The 21,734-nt window shown below is 39.8% G+C and overlaps 1 protein-coding gene across 3 annotated transcripts; it reads left to right on the top strand.

Annotated features, from left to right (window-relative positions):
* Positions 1-1,087: 1,087 nt before the first annotated feature.
* Positions 1,088-19,472, top strand: map3k15 (mitogen-activated protein kinase kinase kinase 15). 3 transcript variants are annotated; one of them, XM_046370985.1, is made up of 30 exons: positions 1,088-1,860; positions 3,167-3,306; positions 3,585-3,608; positions 3,899-3,979; positions 5,300-5,493; positions 6,203-6,371; positions 6,494-6,600; positions 6,836-7,006; positions 7,195-7,307; positions 7,690-7,849; positions 8,198-8,348; positions 8,452-8,559; positions 9,233-9,282; positions 9,658-9,753; positions 9,915-10,002; positions 10,090-10,223; positions 10,832-10,959; positions 11,277-11,407; positions 11,810-11,915; positions 13,112-13,269; positions 13,403-13,586; positions 14,327-14,504; positions 15,150-15,324; positions 15,838-16,023; positions 16,661-16,766; positions 16,960-17,200; positions 17,522-17,634; positions 17,712-17,818; positions 17,942-18,018; positions 18,534-19,472. In XM_046370985.1, the coding sequence occupies exons 1-30, from the start codon at positions 1,545-1,547 to the stop codon at positions 18,619-18,621; spliced, it is 4,080 nt and encodes a 1,359-aa protein (XP_046226941.1). In that variant the 5' UTR covers positions 1,088-1,544; the 3' UTR covers positions 18,622-19,472. The 3 variants fall into 3 exon arrangements, with proteins under 3 accessions (XP_046226941.1, XP_046226942.1, XP_046226943.1); XM_046370986.1 differs by having other exon boundaries at positions 3,902-3,979; XM_046370987.1 differs by lacking the exon at positions 3,899-3,979 and having other exon boundaries at positions 1,095-1,860.
* Positions 19,473-21,734: the final 2,262 nt, after the last annotated feature.

The raw sequence follows: 21,734 nt of genomic DNA on the forward strand, positions 1-21,734 counted from the left end.
TTGAATTTCCCTCAGGATCAATAAAATATCTAGCTATCTAGCTATCTTAAACAGAGCTAAATGGAGAGAGAATATTGGACTTTTTGTTTGTTTGTTTTTTCAAAATTAGTGCTGTGCCATCTGGTGTTGACTTAGTCGTATATGATTGGTAGAGCAAACAACAAAGAATAAAAGATAATCAGGGGAATAGGACATTAAAAAGAGTCCTGCCTTTTCATTCAGTGATCTTTTTTATGAGAAGATCCCATCTTTTCCTTTCTTTTTAGTGAGTCTTAGATAAACTGATGTCAAAGCAGCTGTTCTTTACTCGCTTTGGAATACTTCACATCTGTCCGCTAAACTTGCTTCATCCAAACAACAAAACTTCTGCAGTTTCAGCTGAATGTGAATTACATGAACTGTTGTTCATAATCCAGCAATAAGTTAACCAGATTCAACCAATTTAGCAAAATTTTTTAAAAAAAAATTAACAACGGCATAACTTTTATCCTAAGCCCTGATAATTATAATCAAGATATGTGAATAATAATTATAATATTATCTAATTAGATTGCATTAAAATCAGAATATCACAGTAAATAATCTTCTTAATTCCCTCATTTTGTGATCAGCTTATACTTAGATAAACATGATAATAATGACACTGTAGTCCAACGGGGTTCTTTTAGGAGACATTAAAACCCTTCCAGTAGGTTTGCAGGAAAAGCCAATGGGACTGATCCTGGAGTGTGAAAGATGACCTGTGGGCAGCCAGTACAGTTCAGTATTACAGTATTATTATTTGAAAAGGAAAACTGCAACTGCAGCTGGGAAATGCAACAATAATACCTTCATCAGGTGATTAAGGCCTATTATTCTTATTTTATTCGGTTGTTATCGGGATTCGATGAGACTACAGAGAAACCTGTCAGCCGTTTCCAGAATTAAGTGTAATCTAACAAATCAAAACAGCTGACAGGTTCCAGTATGGTGATCAATACACATAATGTGGAAAGAAATAACATCATATCAGTCCTGTGCTGATTTTATTTGCAGTGAGTTGAATATAACTGAAAATAACTTTGCCAATATGTCGAGGAGGAGACGAACAGAACACATAGTTTATATTTAGACAGCCAGAGGGACCGGGATAACGTATCCGACTGTGGACAGGACTGTCCCGATTGTAACCCGCAGTATAAACAATCTCCCCGTGGGAAACTTCAAACCAGACCAAAGACGAGAGCCAAAGGGAGAGTAATTCAACTTCTGGATGAAATTTGTCTCCCCTCCCCTCTCTCCCAGATCTAGTCGAATCCAGTCTAGGTGAAGCGGACTTCTTGGTGCGAGATAATCGGCATATGGTGTGAGTTAATAAGGCGGAGATGTGGGGAGACAAACCCAGACGCGCTCCGCTCCATCGAAGACTGGCGCGCGACAAGTGAGCGAGAGGAGGAAGACGGGGGAGAAGACAGAATAAAGGAAGTAACCACAGGGAGAGGTGGAAAGTAGGCTTAACCGGAGAAGGAAGGAGATAAAGCAGAAACTGTTTCCAGGTTCTCGCCATGGACGCGGGGCAGAGCGCACAGGTCGCCGACATGGGAGGAGAGCACTCCACCGGGGCGTGCGTGGTCGAGCGGGACAGGGACCGGGAGCGGGGCGAGGTGTCCAGCCCCAGCCCACCGGCCAAGCAGCGTTCTCTGCGTGTGGTGTACGTCCTGAACGACGGGCTGAAGTCAGTCATGGCCAGCAGCCCGGAGTCCGGAGCGCTGCAGTGTCTTCAAAGAGCCTGCGACTCGGAGAGCGCGCTGCTCACCACGGTCACCTTTGGAAGGCTGGACTTCGGAGAAACGTCAGTGCTGGACAGTTTCTACGATGCGGGTATGTGTCAGTGAAACAGCATGGGTTAAAGTTGGGAAATTTAGTTATTTAGTTTGATTTGCATAATTTGAACGAAAGTTGTTTCAACAGCAGCTCAGACTGCATGTTGAAACACTGAAACTGAAACTACAGATGTGGACGAGCGAATGTGTGAAACCAGTGGTAGAGTGTGTACATTCACTCAGGTGCTGTTAAAGCCTCATCGGTTGGATAAGATAAGATAATTCTTTATTAGTAATGCTGAGGGGGCATTCACATTGTCACAGCAGCACAAGGATAGCAAATAAAGGTGCATATAAGTCAAATAAAAATACACGAAGTGAAGAAGAGAATATTTAGACTAAATTAATGATAAGGTTCCACAAAATCCCTTCTGTTTGTGTTTTAGAAACAAAAGTTTTTTTATTGATGTTTGGTATGGACACAAAAAAGATCTGATGATTGATGTGGTTGGAGTCACAACCTTTTTTCATGACAGACATTTGGCTTGTCATGGCGTGCAAAGCATGAATAAGGTTAATTAAGGATTCCCAGTCAGCCACCCCACACAATCAGCATAAACCAGACAGGGCTGGATGATCCTTTGTCTATAGTGCAAACATGAGGGTGACATTTGTGGTTTTGAGGAACTGTCGATGACTAATCAGCTCTCATGTTCCAAGAAAGACATCTGCTGCATTTTCCTGTTGCACCACTGTGATTTTGACATTTGGGGTTTGGATGCAAACCTGGGAAATTTTGTTCAGACATTCATGAGTCACTCGAGATTGTGATAACAATCTAATGTGATAACAAGAGTGATAACTTTGTTCCTTCCTCCGAGCAACATCACCAGGTGAAAATTTATGACCAAATACTTGTGTAACTAATGACATCCCCCCAGCTTCGGCTGTAATTTGTATTCTGTCTATGCACTGCTGTATGGAGCTATTTGTTATTTCAAGTGATGAATTCATTCATAAACACTGTTAAGTACAGTACTTATACAGTACTTGGTTGTCAATTGGCAGTAGGTATTGTCCCAAGACAAAATCTGGTTCTTCATGTCTGTACATGATTGTGCATTCTTGTTCTCTTTACACAGACTCATGATTTTGCATGCATGAAGCATTTCCGTTGAGTGTGTCCACTGGAGTGTACATATCAGAAAAACTAAGAGCTCCAGGAAAGGATTATAGTCACATAGTCACTCCTACAGAATAATCCTACAAAGAAACTGATTGTTTTTATTTTAACTTGAGAGCTTTGAGACATCAGGTTAGGGACCATCATCATGGCTCTCTACATCCCTTCTTCCTCCTTCCAGATATTGCAGTCGTCGACATGAGTGATGTGTTTCGCCAGCCCTCCTTGTTTTACCATCTGGGCGTGAGGGAAAGCTTTGACATGGCCAACAACGTCATCCTGTACCACGACACTGACCCTGACACTGCACAGTCTCTGAAGGTACGAAGATGCCAATGGACGCCATTCCTTTACTCTTTCTCAGAATAAAGTGACCCGCTAAGTTATTTACAGACTAATGTGAGTGTGTGTGCATCTTGGCTGGCGCGCGTGTGTGTGCGTCTGTACAGTTTGTCCTGCACTGTGCTGCCAGGGGGAAACAGCTGTTTGAAACAGCTATGTGGTAGTACAACTCAAGAGTACACAAGAATACACACTGTTACACACACTTGTTCTTCCAGTCTTCCATTCTCATATTCTTTTGTTTGATCTCCTGACAGGACATGGTGGCACAGAAAAACACAGTAAGTTTCTGTGTGTGTGTGTGTGTGTGTGTGTGTATGTTCTAGAGTGATTTATGTGCACACACTGTCTCATGCTATTTTTGGAACAACATTTGTGACAAGTGCAATTTGCTATGCAGGATTGCATATCTACACCTATAAAAATAATGTGTGGCAGGCTCTTGAAATAGATTGTTGCATTAATAGTGGTTCTACATTTTCTACATTTTAGTAAGTGTTTTATTTTTTTTTTTTAATGTATGTATTGTGTGTCTACGTGTGTGTGTTTGTGTTTGTGTGTGCGCGTGGAGAAGGCCACTCGTTTAGCGGCATTAGGGTTTCCGTGGTTTCAGTTGCCTCCAGAGTACAGAGGCTCTGGATTGCGCAATAAAGTATGTACCAGCTGCACCAGGGCATCGTGGCAGATTTCCTCACAGACTTCTAACAATTATAACCAAAATGAAGGAGGGGCTACAAAACACTTACCTCCCCATGGGTTGTTGTGTAAATAACAAATTAAATTCTCTAACAGCACGCAACTCTCAAAGCCAAAGAAGGATAAAATGAGTTTCGGACATGGCAGACACTCTGGAGCTTTTGTTTTGATGATGATGGTATCTTGACTTTAGCTGTGTATTAAGTACTGACTTTAGCTGTGTATTAAGTCACTGTAAAAATAGAACTTGGAAAGAGCCACTATCCCTTCCTTATGAGATGATATGATAAGATTTATTGCGCTCCAGTATGCAGAGGAGGACATCAAGTTAACATAACTTGCATTGAGAACAGGCTGCTCATCCCGGATGTCAAACTAACACTGAATTTTGGTAGAAACTTGAGTACAGTAGCTTTGTGATCAAGACTGAAATTTGTTAGCCATCGTTATCACTGGTTACTAAACCAGGAAATAGAAAACATCAATGTTTTATTATAAAGCAGATATAACTGATATTTTTACAACAGTGCAGCTCGCCTCAGTTTGACAGAGCTTTTTCAGTTGTCCGGTCCAACATCTTTCCCATTTTTGTTCACTCTCATCACTTCCATAACACATTTTCAAATAGCTCGTGAATGTAGTCCAGTATTTAGCAGCTAAAGAGCCAGATGTTCCCTTCAGTAGTTTGTAGAGTCCAAAAAGAGAGCAAAAAGGAAAATATACACTAAACCAAAGCATAATTTAAAGTACTTGTACACATAGACAAGTGCCAACTGTTGAACTTATCAGAGCTTTAAAATCAGACAGAGAGCACAGGTCAGATCTCTTTGTTAACAAAGTGCTTATACTTGATGGCTTTATAAATCAACAAATACCAATGACTGAATAAAGACCTAGAGACCTAGAAATGGAAGGAGAACTGAAAAGAATTAACAAGGAAAGAAACGTAAAAGTACAGAAATCTAACTGAAATGATAGCATTAGCTCTTGCTGTTGTGGATATAAGTCAATTCTTTTTAGCAGTAAGATATAAGTCTTATTGCCACTGGTGATGCTACCAAACAGTCTCAGAGGTGCACTGATCCTCTACTTGTACTGATTGTCCTCATTAGTCACCCTTTAATCCCTACTCTTGTCATTCCTCATTCTTATCCTGCCTGTTTTTCCCTTCCTGAACTCCTCTTCTACCTGGCATGAGCATCTGGCATGTGTGTGTACTTATCCGTCTCTGTCTTTGTCTCCTGTTGACAAAGAAACTGTCCCTTTCTCCTTCCAGGCATCCAGTGGTAACTACTACTTCATCCCTTACATAGTGACTCCTAACCATGAGTATATGTGCTGTGAGAGTGACGCCCAGCGCAGGGCCAGCGAGTACATGCAGCCCAGCTGGGACAACCTGCTGGGGCCGCTCTGCGTCCCCCTGACTGACCGCTTCACCAGCCTACTGAAGGACATCCATGTCACGTCCTGGTGAGACACATTTAAACACAAACATGTTCACACATTAGTAGTCTTATTAAACTCATATGTAGATGGAAAGCTTGAATGACTCCAGTGTGCACTCGGGATCAGTTGTACGTCTTCACCACACGGACTCACTAATGCGTGACCAAACGAGCATGTTGTTTTTGCATTTTCCCAAAAATCTGTGGATTTGATACCACATAAAAAGGAAGTTAACATCTGTTTCACTATCATATCTGACAAAGTATGAAAGCATACAAACTACAAACAAGATGATATATAGTATTTATTTTTATGTCACATTTGTTGATTAATTTATTGATTAATGTGACCTGGACCAAAATAAGAGGTAGAAAATTGATGGATTAAAAATCATTAATTAGTTTAAGTCTTAATTTTGTAATTTAGAATAAAGTAGCAATATTTCAAGAAAAATGTCAGAATATTATGAGAATAAAATCATGATATTTAAAAAAAAAATCATTGTCAGATTTTTCTCAAAATATTACAACTTCATTATCAAAAAAGTGCTTTAAAAACTTTATTCCAGAAATGAAACTTTTTCCCAGTGTTATCTTTTTCATTTTCAAAACCTCTGATATGACTGCATATGGCATACAAGTGATCGTCTTTCTCTTCAACTTATGTTATACATTAAGATGCATTTCTCTGTCATTTAATTTTTCTACTTTTATTGTCTGTCTGTCTTCTGCAGTGCCTCTTTTAAGGACACTCTGCTAAATGACATCAGGAAGGCCAGAGAGAAATATCAGGGAGAGGAGCTGGCCAAGGAGCTTTCCCGCATCAAACTCCGAATCGACAACACAGAGGTCCTCACCCAGGACATCGTCATGAACTTGCTGTTTTCTTACAGAGACATACAGGTGCAAATACACAACACTAACAGAAACAATGATGCATGCATCAAATATAATTCACCCTTTGTTGACCAAGCATCATGTTCAAGTGAACGGCAAGAACTCATTTGCCCTTATGTGACCATAAGGACTACGATGCGATGGTGAAACTGGTGCAGACTCTGGAGATGCTACCGACTTGTGATCTGGCCACGCAGCCCATGATCCAGTTCCACTACGCCTTCGCTCTCAACAGGTACACAAAGCTGAACTCATGAATTATAGATGGATGATTTCTAGTACATTAAACAAATACACAAATAAAGTCCATTATTTGTATCATATACCGTTTCAGCCGAGTTCTCACTCAACCCTAGAAGTTATCTTATTTTGTACAATCAGATCTACAAGAGGAAAATAACACTTCAGCATGTAGTTTAACAGTCAAATATCAGTCTTATGTTTATTTGTAAATCTATCTGTTTGCACAGGAGAAACAGTCCTGGTGACAGGGAGCAGGCTCTCAGAGTGATGCTGCAGGTGTTGCAGTCCTGTGAACATCCAGCGCCAGACATGTTCTGCCTGTGTGGGCGAATATACAAGGACATCTTTCTGGACTCAGACTGCAAAGACACCAAGAACAGGGACAATGCTATACAGTGGTAAGAACACACACTGTACTTCAATGCATTTTTGTATTTTGTGTATTTGTATTTCCAGTCACAGAAGAATATACTAAATTTTGCGTGGGTTTTTTTTTTTCATGAATATGCAAAAGCCTTCCTGCACACAAAATTATGGGTGTTGTACCTTATTATTTACATATATTCATCTGTGTGTTCACCTGCAGGTACAGAAAAGGTTTTGAGCTGCAGCCAACTCTTTACTCTGGTATCAACCTGGCTGTCCTCCTCATTGTTGCTGGCCAACAGTTTGAAAGCTCCATTGAACTGAGGAAAATAGGTAAGAGGATCCCAAACCTGACACCTTCTTTGATTGATCATCAGGCCGGCACGCAAGCTAGGATGCCTCAATCAAGCTTGTAAAGTCAGATACGAATATATTCAAATGTTAGTTGCTTTCAGTGACTCATGTTTCCTGCATCTGTGCCAAATGGGGTATTAACACATGATGAAATTGTGTAGTTTGGTTTGAGTAGAGCAATTTTTGAGGATTAATAATTAACTGAACAGCTACAACATTCAAAGTAAACATGGACAGGGAAAAAAAAAATTCCAAATAATTGTTTTGCCTTTGTTGTCCAAATTAAACTCTCTGGTATATGGTAGAATAAATAAATAAATAAATGAATATTCTACAATGTTTTCATTCTCTGATGTTTCAGGTGTTCGGTTGAACAGTCTGCTAGGACGCAAAGGTTCCCTGGAGAAAATGAATAACTACTGGGATGTGGGCCAGTTCTTCACCGTTAGCATGTTAGCTAATGACATCCCCAAAGCTACTCAGGCTGCTGAGAAGCTTTTCAAACTCAAGCCACCTCTCTGGTTAGGGCATTCATATTAGAGTTTTTAATTATATGCCAATACTGTTGTCTGTTGTTACAGTTAAAGTATTTGGTCTGAAAAAAAAGTTTTATGTTTTCAGGTTTTCTGCTTCTACAGAATAATGACGGTTAACAAAATAGAAAATTTTATCTTTTAAACCAAGGAAATGATTTTTTTTTCTGTAAACATAAAGCATGACAAAAAATCTAAATAATAACCATTAATTCGGGAAACAAAATTTACAATTTACATGTGGTGAGATTTTCCAGTTCCACTTGTTTCCATAATGGTGTATTCAGTTTAATAGAAGCTGTAATCATAATTTGTTTTCTTTGCATTTTCTTCCAGGTATTTGCGCTCTGTGGTACAGAATCTGCAACTGATCCAGAGGTTTAAGAAGCAGACGGTGGAACACTCACCCCAGAGAGAGAGACTCAACTTCTGGATGGACATCATCGTAGAGGCCACGCAGCGAACCACCAATCGACTGCGATTTCCAGTACAAACTCACATATACACAAACACTCAGTCGTTCATGATCAGATTTTCAGAGGCACATGCCAACATGTCTGTCAATCTTTCTTTTGCTTCCTCTGTTACAGGTGTTGATTCTGGAACCCACAAAGGTTTACCAACCCTCCTACGTGTCAATTAACAACGAGGCTGAAGAGAAGAACGTTTCTATCTGGCACGTTTCTCCTGTCGAAACAGTAAGCATTCTTTGTCTTTACCGCTGAAATTCATTGCATCGCATCATTATCAGCTGTCACTAAATGTATTTGCACTTTATGTTTGCCTGAAGTTAAAAAGTTTGTGTGCTGATAAAAGCAAAATGAGATAATGAAAACTGATTAATGAAAAATGATTAAGACAGGAGATCATGAAATACATGATTGAATCTTGGGACTTCAATGTCACTGAAGCTTTCTATGAAGAGATGAGAAATAGTGGCAGATGAAAACATAAGATCTTTGTGGAGGTTCCTTAAATGAATACATTAAACAAATACAAATACCATATTTCCACACTTTCCTGGTTATCCATCATTTGTGGTTTTACTGACGCTCCTTTAAATCACCTTTTTGGGTTGTTTGCACAATTTGCAGCATTAGCTGTTTATCTTGTCTTGGGATGAAAATGCACATTAGTTTGCATTTTCTTAGGCCTATGTTCTGGAAGTTTGGTTAAAATTTACACTAGGTTTGGATGGAAACCAGGCTACTCCTGTCAAGACGAAACATTGCAAACGTGACATCTCCTTCTAATCCTCATCCATATTTAAAATGTAACTTTGGATTGAGTCCTAATGCGTTGATAGTGGTCGAATATATCTATAAATCTGAAACATTTGAAAATTAAAAATGTCGTTCACTTTCATTACAGAAAGGAATCCATGAGTGGAACTTCACTGCAATGTCCATTAAAGGCATTAGGTATGAACATTACATTTCGGGGAATTAAATATGAATACAAGAGTTCCCAAACTGTGAGGCATGTTTGATGCAGATAAAAGACAAACCTGTTTACTTGGGTTGAAAAGTCTTGTATATTAAAACAAATTACTCAAATGAGCTAATTTAAGGTGCAAGATTGGATAGACTGTTTTTCTGCGTTTCAAAGTAAATGATCCTATTACCAGAATTTTGCCAAAACTGTTTTAGTTTGTACAGTGAAACTTTCAAGCCGTTATTTAAGATTGATTTCATTTTTGACACCACAAGATGCTTTTCTAATTGTGACAAAAGATGCAATAGAGAAAGAAGGGAAAATGTTAATCTAAGCTTTCATCTTAATTCTTGTGTCTGAAGTATCAGTAAGTTTGATGAGCGCTGCTGCTTCCTCTACGTCCATGATAATTCAGACGACTTCCAGATCTACTTTTCCACTGAGGAACAGTGCGGTCGGTGAGGACACACCTCTAGATGTGTCTGTGTAGGTGTGTGTGTTTGTCTGCGTTTGTGTTTGTACAGTACGTATGTGCAGTTGTATTCCAACATACCCCGATGGCCATGAACTGGAAATACTCATGTTATCATGTCTGGTTGTATCTATGTTTGTGTTTCAGGTTCTGCTCCATGGTGAAAGAGATGATATCTGACGGTACGGGGAATGCAGTGGAGCTGGAGGGTGAGGGAGATGGCGATACACTGGAGGTCAGAGGAGTGTTCGAGTAAATACAGCATTATTTTACAATAAATATGTACTGATGATTGCTGATTAAGTATATGTATTTTTTGCAGTATGAGTATGACACCAATGAGACAGGGGACAGGGTGGTGTTGGGGCGGGGCACCTATGGAGTGGTGTATGCTGGGAGAGACCTCAGCAACCAGGTTCGAATTGCCATCAAAGAGATCCCTGAGAGAGACAGCAGGTATGTCAAAGTTTACCCCATTCTACATTCAAAAAGTTGGAGTAAAATGTTTTGTTTTTTTTTCCCCCAATTTCATTCACTGTAACTTCACAGAACTGACTGTCCCCTAAACCCTGTCCCCGTATTGTTTTGACATTTGTGAAGTGTTGTGTAAAATTTGTCCAAAATTTCACAGAAGTAGACCAAAAGCAGCCTTCTCGTTTTGAACTGCCGTTTTTGTCAGCTGAAATAAAAACTGTTACTAATTTGTTCAGCTGACTCTCTAGCTAGTTAAGCTAATGGTAAGTCCAGCAGACTCTCTAATGTCTAAAAGTTTTAAATGAAAACATACTTAAGAGGATCTTAAATTTTCACTTGGTACTACATGATAATAATGCTAAAAGATTGAAGCTAATCCTAGTTAGCCCTGGTATTACAGTGTTCTGTGAATGAAAATGTAATTACATTGTCATTTTATAATGTTATTTTATAGTGTTATGTTGGATTATTTGACCAGGGATAATAAAGGTCATATCCTATGTGTTGAACATATGATTCCTATGACACCAGGATGTAAGGACTGGGTAGTTCTACTTCTGTATTGTTCTTTTTCTCTTTATGTGAATTAGGTACTCCCAGCCCCTTCATGAAGAGATTGCTCTTCACAAGTACCTTAAGCACAGGAACATTGTTCAATACTTGGGCTCCGTTTCTGAGGACGGATACATCAAGATCTTCATGGAACAAGTGCCTGGAGGTGTGTTTGTATGAGAGAGAACAATGGTAAAACAGAATGTTGTGTGAACTAGAATTTTTTTTAGAAAACCTTTAATTATAAGAAACTTGCAACTGATGATGGTGTTCTTAAATAGAGGGACAGAAAATGTAAATAATAATTTCACCCTGTGCAGGTAGGCAGGCATTCTTGTAGAGGAACTTAAACACAGCTCAGATCTGATCATGGACAAGAGATCGATGCTTGTGACCTCTCGGTTACTGGGCGGTCTCTCTAACTGCTTGGTCATCTTCCCATTTCATGATAGGTTTTGGACACTCCTTCTCTCCTTTCTCCAGGAAGCCTGTCTGCATTGCTGCGATCCAAATGGGGCCCGCTGAAGGAGGCGACTATAATCTTCTACACTAGACAGATCCTGGAGGGACTCCGATATCTGCACGAAAATCAGATTGTCCATCGAGATATCAAGGTACCCTGAAGCACACTGAAAGAGATCTTCTTACAATGGAACATCATGGTGGTGTGGTCATGGTTCCTTTGCCACCTGCTGGTTGGGCTGAATCTCTGTTTGGGAATCATCATGATGTTGTTAGCGCTGTGTCTTTCTTTTCTTTTGATGATTCAGGGGAGATTTTAATAAAATGTGCATTAAAAAAACACATTTTGTGCTTGATGACTCAAGGACCATGTGAAGCTACATGCTGGTGTTCTGAAAACCCAGTGCTAATACATTCACATCATTTTGGTGCCATTGCAGATAACATGAAAAATTTCTTCTGTGTAAAAATGAGAGTACTAACTTAGCTTTATGTGACTTAATCCTTACTCATTCTAACCCTGCTTTCTCTCTGTCTATATGTTTCCCCATTAGGGTGATAATGTGTTGGTGAATACCTACAGTGGTGTCTTGAAGATCTCGGACTTTGGGACCTCTAAGCGGTTAGCAGGAGTCAACCCCTGTACAGAGACATTCACCGGTAACTTGTTTACTTCTTCCCACAATAAATTCTTTCGATGTCCTGTTAATGTCTTGTACACAAAAACATACAGCTGTTTTAAGCTGCTGTAAGGATTCCATGAATGAGGGTACATTTATGTAGGTCCAACATATGGGTAGTGTCACAATGGAAATGCTTTAACTGTGAACATCTGTGGTTTTAATCAAATTATTAACAAATATGACAATATTATGACATCTTTCTCTTTTTTAACATAAAAGGAATAAAATAAATGATCACAAAAATAAAACTGTATGAAGCTAGGCCACTTGTTTAAGGCAAAATGAATAAACTGCTCCAGTAAGCGCTCAGAGAGAAAGATCAACAACAGTGATTCTACATAAGTGGAGTCAAAGAAATGCTACCGACTAGAAGTGTAAATATCGAATGACCCTCAAAATGTCAAGAGCCACTGTCAGCCTCTATGGAAACACTCAGACACACGAGCGTGTACGAAACTGCATGTGCACACCTACGAGCATACGCATTCATTGGCCATCTGGCCTTCTCCAGCAGCCAGTGATGTATGTAATTAGATCATCTAATCAAGCAGAGGCAGAAGGGTGTTTACCTTTCATTAGCAGGTGTGTGTGTGTGTGTGTGTGTGTGTGTCCTTATCTGTTTCTCCTCTGCTGCTACCCTCTTCCTCGTCTGACTCTTTTTATAGCTCTCTATGTCTCTGTTTACATCAGCATTTGGAGGAGACCACAAATGCCAAGTCAGAATTACTGACTGCAGGCAAAATGCTTACAGATAAAGATGAAGTATGATGAGCAAATTCTTCAGAACTCACTTTTTGGGACAAAAATAAATTTCATGTCTTGACTCCTTTTTTTCAGTAATGAAATTACAGTATTTAGTATGTGAAATTTTGATAGCATATTTTCATTGTTTGCTCCAGTCTGCACACAGTCTAACTTTGCCTCAGGATTTCCAAAACAAATATAAGTACGAGTACCACATGAATATGCCAATTACAGTCTAGCAAGTGCAAGTTAAAAAGCTTACTTTTAAGACAATCACAAGCTTTTGCAACCTATCTAGATGTGCTCATTTCAAAATTTCAGTCTGTGAATCGAACAAGGATTTGTTGACATTGATGCAATGTGACTTGACTGACTTGATTGATTTTAGAGATGATTGTTCAAGGTTACTTTCTGCCTCTCTTTCTGCAGGTACTCTGCAGTACATGGCTCCAGAAATTATTGACAAGGGCCCTCGAGGGTACGGGGCCCCGGCTGACATTTGGTCACTGGGATGCACCATTATAGAAATGGCCACCGGGAAACCCCCATTTCATGAGCTGGGAGAACCACAGGCAGCTATGTTTAAGGTTGGTATTGTGTACGTGCATTTGCTTTTACATGAGGGACATTCTTTTTACATTCTTTTTCATTTCTAAACTTTTCCAGGACATTACTCTTTAGTGTGACAGTTATGTGCGTCTCTGTGGTTTGATGTAACAGGTGGGCATGTTTAAGATCCACCCAGAGATCCCAGAGTCCTTGTCACCTGAGGCCAAGTCGTTTATATTGCGCTGCTTTGAGCCGGACCCTCACAAGAGAGCCATCGCTTCAGACCTCCTCAGAGACACTTTTGTCAGACACAACACCAAGGGCAAGAAGAGCAAGATCGCCTTCAAGCCACCAGGTTGACACTGAGAAACACTCAACACACAGAACTCACATCTATTTGAATAGAAAGTCTTTGGTATACCTCAGGTCTCTCACATAAATAGTTTCTTTGCGGTGTTGCCAGAGATAGATATCTTATTTAATCCTCAGAGGAAATTATGTGAGAAGTTAGTCAGCTCACAACAGACAGCATATGAAAGACATATTGCAACAATATTAACACTAACACATATTTAAAGGCCGGGGAGACTTTAAATTCGCTCAAGCAAACTTAGTCAATTCAGTGGTGACTCATTGAAAGAAAAGTTTAACTTGTTTTAAGGAAATTGATTTATTAGTTAGTTAATAGGTAAAAAAGTTGAAAAGATACATGTGGACCTCATGTGGCAATTGGAAGGCAAGTGTCCACAAACAGTTAGTGTGGAAGAACAAAAACATGAAGACTAGCTTTCAGCTTTATTCCTGCTGAACTAATTGGATGGCATAATTTAGACCAGTCTTTCTGACAAATACTTGAATTTTAATCAGGCTGAGGGGTGGAGGTGGGTTGTACAAGCAGAAAGTGAAATTACAGCCTACAACGGCGTGATCGGCTCAGCGTCATCAGTCAGCTGATTGGTTAGATGTTAGAAAAAACAAAACCTACATACTCTATGGAGTACACATGATTCGCTAATTCACTTTGCATTTGTTGAGAACTTCTGAGGACTTATGTTTGACCCATCCCCTTCACATTCCTTAATGATATTTCTGCAGACTACATCCACAACGTTGCTCTGCCGGTGCAGTTGCAGTGTGAGGCCACTGGGAGCAGCAGCAGTGAACACGGATCTGTGAGCCCAGACTGTGACTCCAAACATGATGTTTTCTTCCAGAAGAAGAAAAGCTCAGGCTCTGAGAACCTGCTCAAACCCCCCAATTCTAACTATTTGAGGTGTGTATATGTGAGCTGATAATGAGTTCGTGCATGTGAACTTGCTTTGTCTCAGCTGCTGCTGCTTTGTTGACGGTGCTTTAAAAATTTCTTTAAAAAGAATCTTTACTGACTCCAACACTGATGCAAACCTGGCAAAATTCAAGTTGGACAGGAACAGAATGCTTTTTCTGAATGTTACAGATACTCTGGCAATAGTAAAACTATGTACAGCTTTACTGCAGACAAAATCTCAGTGGGATAGTGCAAATGATGTGAAAAGACATGAAAGTGCAAGTGTGTGTTTGCGTATGTGTGTGTGTCCAGATGGCTGGTGGCCTTATTGTGCTCACAGTGCGCTCTACTGCCCTTTACAACACCGATATAATGAGCTCTGATAATTTTACGATCTTCAGCAAGCAGACACACACACACACACACCCGTCTGTACAGACCACCGTGTGCACACACACACGTGCACGTTCCTGTTTGCCCTGACTCATGCTGTCTCTGCACTTTCCTGGGCACACATAGTAGCCAGGAGAGGCTTGTATCTGTAAATAAACTGAACAGGGCAATGCATTGTAAATCAGTCTTATTTTATATAGCAGTGAGATCACCCTGTGTGTGTGTGTGTGTGTGTGTGTGTGTGCGTATTTATTGCAGTGTTCCAGATGAGGGTTCGGTTTCGGAGGACCGCAGTGCCCCCCCCTCCCCTGAGGACAGGGACAGCGGTCTGTTCCTGCTGAAGAAGGACAGTGAGAGACGGGCCATTCTGTTTAAGGTCCTCAATGAAGACCAGGAAAAGGTCATCTCCAACCTCAAGGAGAACCACATCCAGGTGTGTGTTTGTTTGTTTGTGATAAATTCCAACGATGTGACCGCTCCTGTCCATGGCAGGGGCCAAAATTAATAATTAATCAAACAGATCTGTAAAATAGTCTTCCTACTATGCATAAAATTGGTGAAGTTCTGACTTGAGACATAAGACAATGACATTACACCACTCTCAGATTCACTACAATGCTGACTGTATAGGACTGTACAGAAAGCTCGCAGTGACTGGCTACGAGCCATACTAGATCTATGCACAAAAAATTTCAAATACGCATATCCTTTTATTGGAGAAGTTTCAACACTACTTGTACTGGGTTAACATTTAAAATTTTGCTTTCTGATGTGTATGCCATGTAACAGAGAAGTATTCTGAAGGTGTAAACCCATTCGGTTACATAAATCTGACCTGAATATTTGCCACTAATAGACTTTACATTGGAACATTTATTTTTATGTGCTCCATAAGCTCTTGTAAATGTGTATGTGTGTGCATATACGTGTTTATGTGTATCTCCAGGGCAGCGAAGAGCTCCAGCTGTCCGTTGAACACATTAAACAGATCATCTGCATCCTTCGAGACTTCATCCATTCCCCAGAAAGGCGTGTTATGGCGGCCACCATCTCCAAGCTCAAGCTGGACCTGGATTTTGACTCCACCTCCATCAACCAGATACAGCTGGTGCTCTTTGGCTTCCAAGACTCGGTCAGTGGGCACACACACATACAGACACAACTGGAAATTCTCTTACAGAGTGTATGCAAGGAAAATCCCCATGAAAAGATCTTGTTGTTTTGCGACACATAACTAATGTAACAGTATTTGCAGAACTGGTTGCTGTTTTCAGATGAGCAAAAAGCAAAGAAAAAGATTGTATATCGCACGTGTAAATTATTGGTCGCTGATAGCATTCGCTGATATTCAAATATGTAATTAAAATTGTTAGATATCCAATATTTACTGGCATAAAGAAAATATGAGTAAAATTTGTGAAATGAACTTGGCTTACAGAAATAATGTAAGGCTGATATGAACTTGCAGAAACCCCAAGAAATTAATCATTAATACTAATGTAAATATGAATTTTCTGATTTGGTTCAGTTCCCTTCGAACAGTGGAAAAATTGTCTTCCAGCTTTATTTATTTATTTATTTGTTTTTGACGTTTTAGATTTCACTCTGTCATTGATTTTATATTATTTCCTTGATTTGCAATTACACACAATTTAGCTAATTTGATTTTAATTATTAATTTTAAATTTATTGTAATAAATATGTAATTTCAGGTCAGTATTAAGAGAATCATCTTTGGTACTTGTTTCCTTGTGTGTGATGTTTTTAAGGTAAACAAAGTCCTCAGGAACCATCACATTAAACCCCATTGGATGTTTGCTATGGATAACATCATTCGTCGAGCTGTGCAGGCTGCCATCACCATCCTCATACCAGGTAGGTGGATTTATCCTGGCCTGTGTGTTTACTGCCACCTAGTGGACAAAAGCCTACATTTTTGGATCTCACAATTAATTGCCCTCAATCTGTATGTTTGTACAGAAACATTCAGCATGTATTAAAACTCTTAACAGTATTCAGAGTTGAAAATATGTGTCACAGGTTTGACCATCAAAATTTCACCCCACAGAGCTGCAGACCCACTTCGGCCCAGCATCAGAGTGTGAGGGAGCAGAGAAGGAAGACGAAGTGGATGAAGAGGAAGCAGAGTTCGGTCCTGTTTTACCGCAGCACGCTGACGAATCCGGGACGACGGCTGACCCCACCCACTCTGTGGTCACCGCACTAAACTCTGCCCACTCCCAGGAGCACCAGCGTTCGCATCATCAACTGAATGCACAGCTGGGGCGGCTCAAACAGGAGACCAACAGGTATGTGCAAACACACACATAAAGCAGCACTTTAATTAGTGAGGGAGTGCCAATCAAAGATTTTATTGCATACTTTCCAGCATGCAGACGCACATACATGATGGGTGATGATGAAATTCTACTCAGTATCACTACGTGACAGGAAGTGGAAGAGAATGTGCACCTGCAGCATGGAGACTCTGACTGTGCGAACACACACACCCAAGCACGTCACAAAATAGTTTCAGAGCTTCCTGTGACTTTATTGTGTCTATCTCAACTGCCATGTAGCCCAGCCCTCCATGATTGCTATAACAGATGCTGCTGTGGTGTCCCCTGCAGGCTTCTGGAGGAACTGCTGCAAAAGGAGAAGGAGTACCAGCAGGTCCTGAAGACAACACTCCAGCAGAGAGCACATGACCTGGAGCTGGTCAAAGTCAGGCACAGGCCGCCAGGTAAACGCTGTTCAATCAAATGATCGGTTGTTCTTCTCTTTGTGCTTCCCCTAACTTTTTTTTTTTTTTTTTCACAGACATCACACCTCCCTCCATCTTCCACATCCCAGCAGACCATGAACCGGACAAGCAGCTCACTGATTGGCTGAAAGAGCAGGGGGCAGACGCTGACACTATAGATAAGGTTGAGTATCTGTTGGACATCTGTGTCTAACTTCCTCTTTTTCTTCTTCTATGTCTGCTGGCACCACCAGAACTCATTATGTTATGTGTGGTTTTAAACCAGTGCCTGTGTGTTGTATTCTAGTTTGTGCTGGAGGAATACACACTGACTGACATTCTGAATGACGTTACCAAAGACGACCTCCGCTATCTCCGTCTACGGTATTTACTCTCTCATATCTGTGAATCCTGTCACAACAAAGTTTGACAGACAGACACAACAAGTCAAGCTACTCTTGGCAGCTGACAAATTCTGTTTAAAAAGTATCAATAAGAAATAGTAAAAGCTTCGTGGGTTATCATTATTAGGTAGTATTCTTGACAATTTTTTTTTGTGTACATATTTATCTCACCGCAACGTCTGCAGGTGTTTGAGCTATCTGCGTTTAATGTAGGAGACCTTCATTTGCAACGCTGCAGACTTGCAAAGGTTTGTAAAAGAGTCCGGAGCCTAAGAGAAGACGCCAAAACATGCTAACTCTACAGACGTGGCAGTCTGCTGATCAAAACTGATGATCACTTACGTCCTCAATTTCCTCGTGAGAATTTTGTATTGGTCTGAAATGTTTGTGACGTCAAGATATCTTAGCTGAAGCAGGTCTTTCTGTCAAACTCCATAAAAGAAACTGATGCCATCTTACATCAGTTTTATCACGATTAACGCTTCTCTCCCTCAGGGGTGGAGTCCTGTGCCGCATTTGGCGGGCCATCCAGCGGCACCGAGAGCGGCTGAGGGGCAGTGAACTTTCAGAAGCTGATGCATGATGGAACACAACTATGGAGGACTTTAGGTTTGCGGAAACACGCACACATGTGCACACTACCAGAGCTGCATGGTCATTTCTTCTTTCATTCTCTTCACAGTGCCTTTTCATGTTTGTAGTCTCTGCGTTTGTGCCAGACTCACTGCATCTCCATACAGTGTCACACTTGACCAGACCAAAGTGCTTTAGTGCAGGCACTAATTTATGCCTCTGTATGTGCATTGCAGTGTCCATAAAACTTGTTCAGTTCTGTTCAGTGTTGTCCATTCAGATTCTCAGTATATTTTACACAGCCATAATTTTGTCAAAATATGGTTGCTTTGCTTCAGTGTTACTACTCCTTGAATTTGAACATCCATGTATCACCAGTCATACATAATGTACACAAATATTATTCAGTCAAAATATGCAAAACCACATGTACGGTCTACAAGACCTCGTGACTGATCAGTCAGTCTGCATTTCTGGGGCTGTAATTATTTCCTGACTGTACAGTGATGATCTTCCATGTACAACTAGAGATCTGTTATATGTCTTTTTGAATACAAACTTAAGCTAAAAGCCTAATAATGCCTTAAATTCATAAATAACATGAGCACACTGTAGCCACATTAAGATAATTTATTGAAACATGCACGCAAATCATGACTGCCACCACATCACTGCCTTTACATTTGTACGCAATTTATTTGTTAGTTGTGTAAGATTTCCTTTAAACTCTGAGGTAGCTTCTCGCTTCTGTGTGTACCTGTGATTAAATGTTGTTGTTTTTTATAGTTCCAACTATTATGTGTTGCTTGTATGTTTCCTGATCGCTTTACAACTGCAATAAACCTTGAAATAATGAAACTATGTCCCACTTGGCTTTGTGTCAAATCTTAGTCGTCAGGTATTTTCACACACTTGTGTACACACATGAAAGACAAATGATTTTCTGACAGGTACTGACATATACCTGTAGAGACATTTTCACACTTTTAAAATAGTGTTAAAGACAATACACACACCTTCAGATAGTCTCGCCAAGATATTGAAGTGATAGTGTAACCTTAGACTATAGAATGTTACTGGTAGTTTACACAAATTTCAAGTTGCTGCTGTTCTGTTCTATTCCGCATTAATTTCTGTTATCTTTCTATCTGTTGTCCTTTTGCCATTTACCTGCCTGAAACCAGTTTGCCTGCCTGTGTATGACTTTCTACCTGACTGTTATTTCCTCTCTCATTTTTTTCGCTTTTATTACCTCGTCTGACTGCCAGTTGAGATTGCAAGCCTGCTTTTGATCACAGAGCTGAGTGAACTTTCTGTTGGGTCAAACCACTGAGTCCATTCTCACCTGGTATTCTGACAGCTGAGGATACACCTGTCTGACCCAATCTGTTGTCCGTCTTTATATGCAATCAATGGTGAGCAAGAACTGGCTGCGTTATTTTATAGTTCAAAAAGTTTACTTCCAGTGTTTGCTCGACATTCATTCAGGTGCACTTGGATCACCGACACAGATAGATGAAATGGGAAACTGAACATTGTAATCTACATAACAAAACAAAAAAGGCCATAAGAAGTAGGAATGATCAGACAGCCAAGTAAGAACAACATTAATGCATCAACCACTTCTAAAAAAAAATTTAACTTAATTGTTTTGAATTCTCATACATATTTTACACTTTGCTGAGTCATTTTAATATTGCTTTATTTAGAAAAGCAGAAGATATTCCTTTATATACTCTCATACCTGCAACTTCTTCAAGAGGCTCTTCAGAGTGTGCTAGAGAAATGGAAAGTAGAGATTAATTCTGAGCAAGTAAGTCAAGCTACTTCACACAGCAGGCTCACATTTACCCACCCAACAGGTTTATTTCTTCATTCCAGATTGACAAGGAAAGTGTCGAAAAGACATGTACACTTGTGCTTCATTGTCTGAAAGTCATTGAAGACACAGGAATTTTATTCAAGGAAATAAAGTCCATCAGGTGAGATGAACTCGCTCCTCTTATCTGCAACTTTAAAAAGTCATCATCGTATTGTTCAGCATCAGGTTGGAAAGAACCTTCCGTATCTGTGTGCATTCTTTCACTTTACATTTGGCTGAAAGATTTTCTTCCGTGTTTGTGTGCACCGGCGTAATTAATAGACAGGAAAATGACCGAAACACAAGCGGTAACCCCCCAATGAACAACAGGACTTCAGCAGAAAAGAAAAAAAAAAAAACCCATGAAGTTAATGATCTAACGAACATAGGGGAAAAACTGTTTTTGCGAATTGTAACAGAAAGTTACACATGGACATTGAGTAAAAACTTCAAAAACTTGAAAAGAAGAATTAGAAGCAATAAAGATAGCATTTACTATTGTGCAGTAAAACAAGATGTACAGTTTTGGCACATGAGTTGAAGGTTTTAGAAAATATGCTACACTACAAGCTTGTTTGTTCTTTTGAAACAAAAAGTTCAATATCACTTTCATATCTGTCAGGTCAAGAGGAGGCTACCTCATAGCCCATTAGCTTAGGCTGACTCTGTCCAAAGGTATCGAGCTACCACCTCTGAATCTTATCGTATCTCATATGTTTTTGCACAATTAATATGCACTTTATAACTCATTTTTTGGGTAGTAATCTTTTTACATCTGCTTGTACTGATGGTTCAAGTCTCCCGTTTTAATACACACAGTCAATCAGGCTGACCTCCTTTCTTTGCACTCTACTGTACTTTATGTATCATTTAGTATGTGTTTAGTCTATGTTTTCTACTAACAGTTAGGCCTTGTTTGTTTGTTTACTTTTTGACTAACCTACACTGCTGTAATGTGCTACTGGATGCTTGAATTTCCCTCAGGATCAATAAAGTATCTATCTATCTATTAAGATATTATTTTTTTATCTTTTATTTTTATCTATATATATATAATAAACCTACATCATCTTCATTTCAATGTTCAATTTTCACCTTCAGAAGTGTGCGTGGTGTCTTTATCTGTAAAGAACCTGCCTTTATTTCCTTATGTTCTTAGTACTTGACTGTGTTGGGACACTTCTGTCATAGCTATATCTTTTCACTGGACAGAGGATTTTAGCTGTCTGACTTCTGCATCTTAAATTACACAGAGAAACAAG

This window comes from Scatophagus argus, chromosome 18 (assembly GCF_020382885.2).
Source record: "Scatophagus argus isolate fScaArg1 chromosome 18, fScaArg1.pri, whole genome shotgun sequence".
Classification (NCBI taxonomy): Eukaryota; Metazoa; Chordata; class Actinopteri; family Scatophagidae; genus Scatophagus; species Scatophagus argus.

Bases quoted from the DNA above. Each gene is read 5' to 3' on its own strand.
- map3k15 (XM_046370985.1), top strand. From the start codon at position 1,545: ATGGACGCGGGGCAGAGCGCACAGGTCGCCGACATGGGAGGAGAGCAC. The intron at 8,560-9,232 runs GTAAGCATTCTT...CTTTCATTACAG, and splicing joins ACGTTTCTCCTGTCGAAACA to AAAGGAATCCATGAGTGGAA. The intron at 9,754-9,914 runs GTGAGGACACAC...TTTGTGTTTCAG, and splicing joins ACTGAGGAACAGTGCGGTCG to GTTCTGCTCCATGGTGAAAG.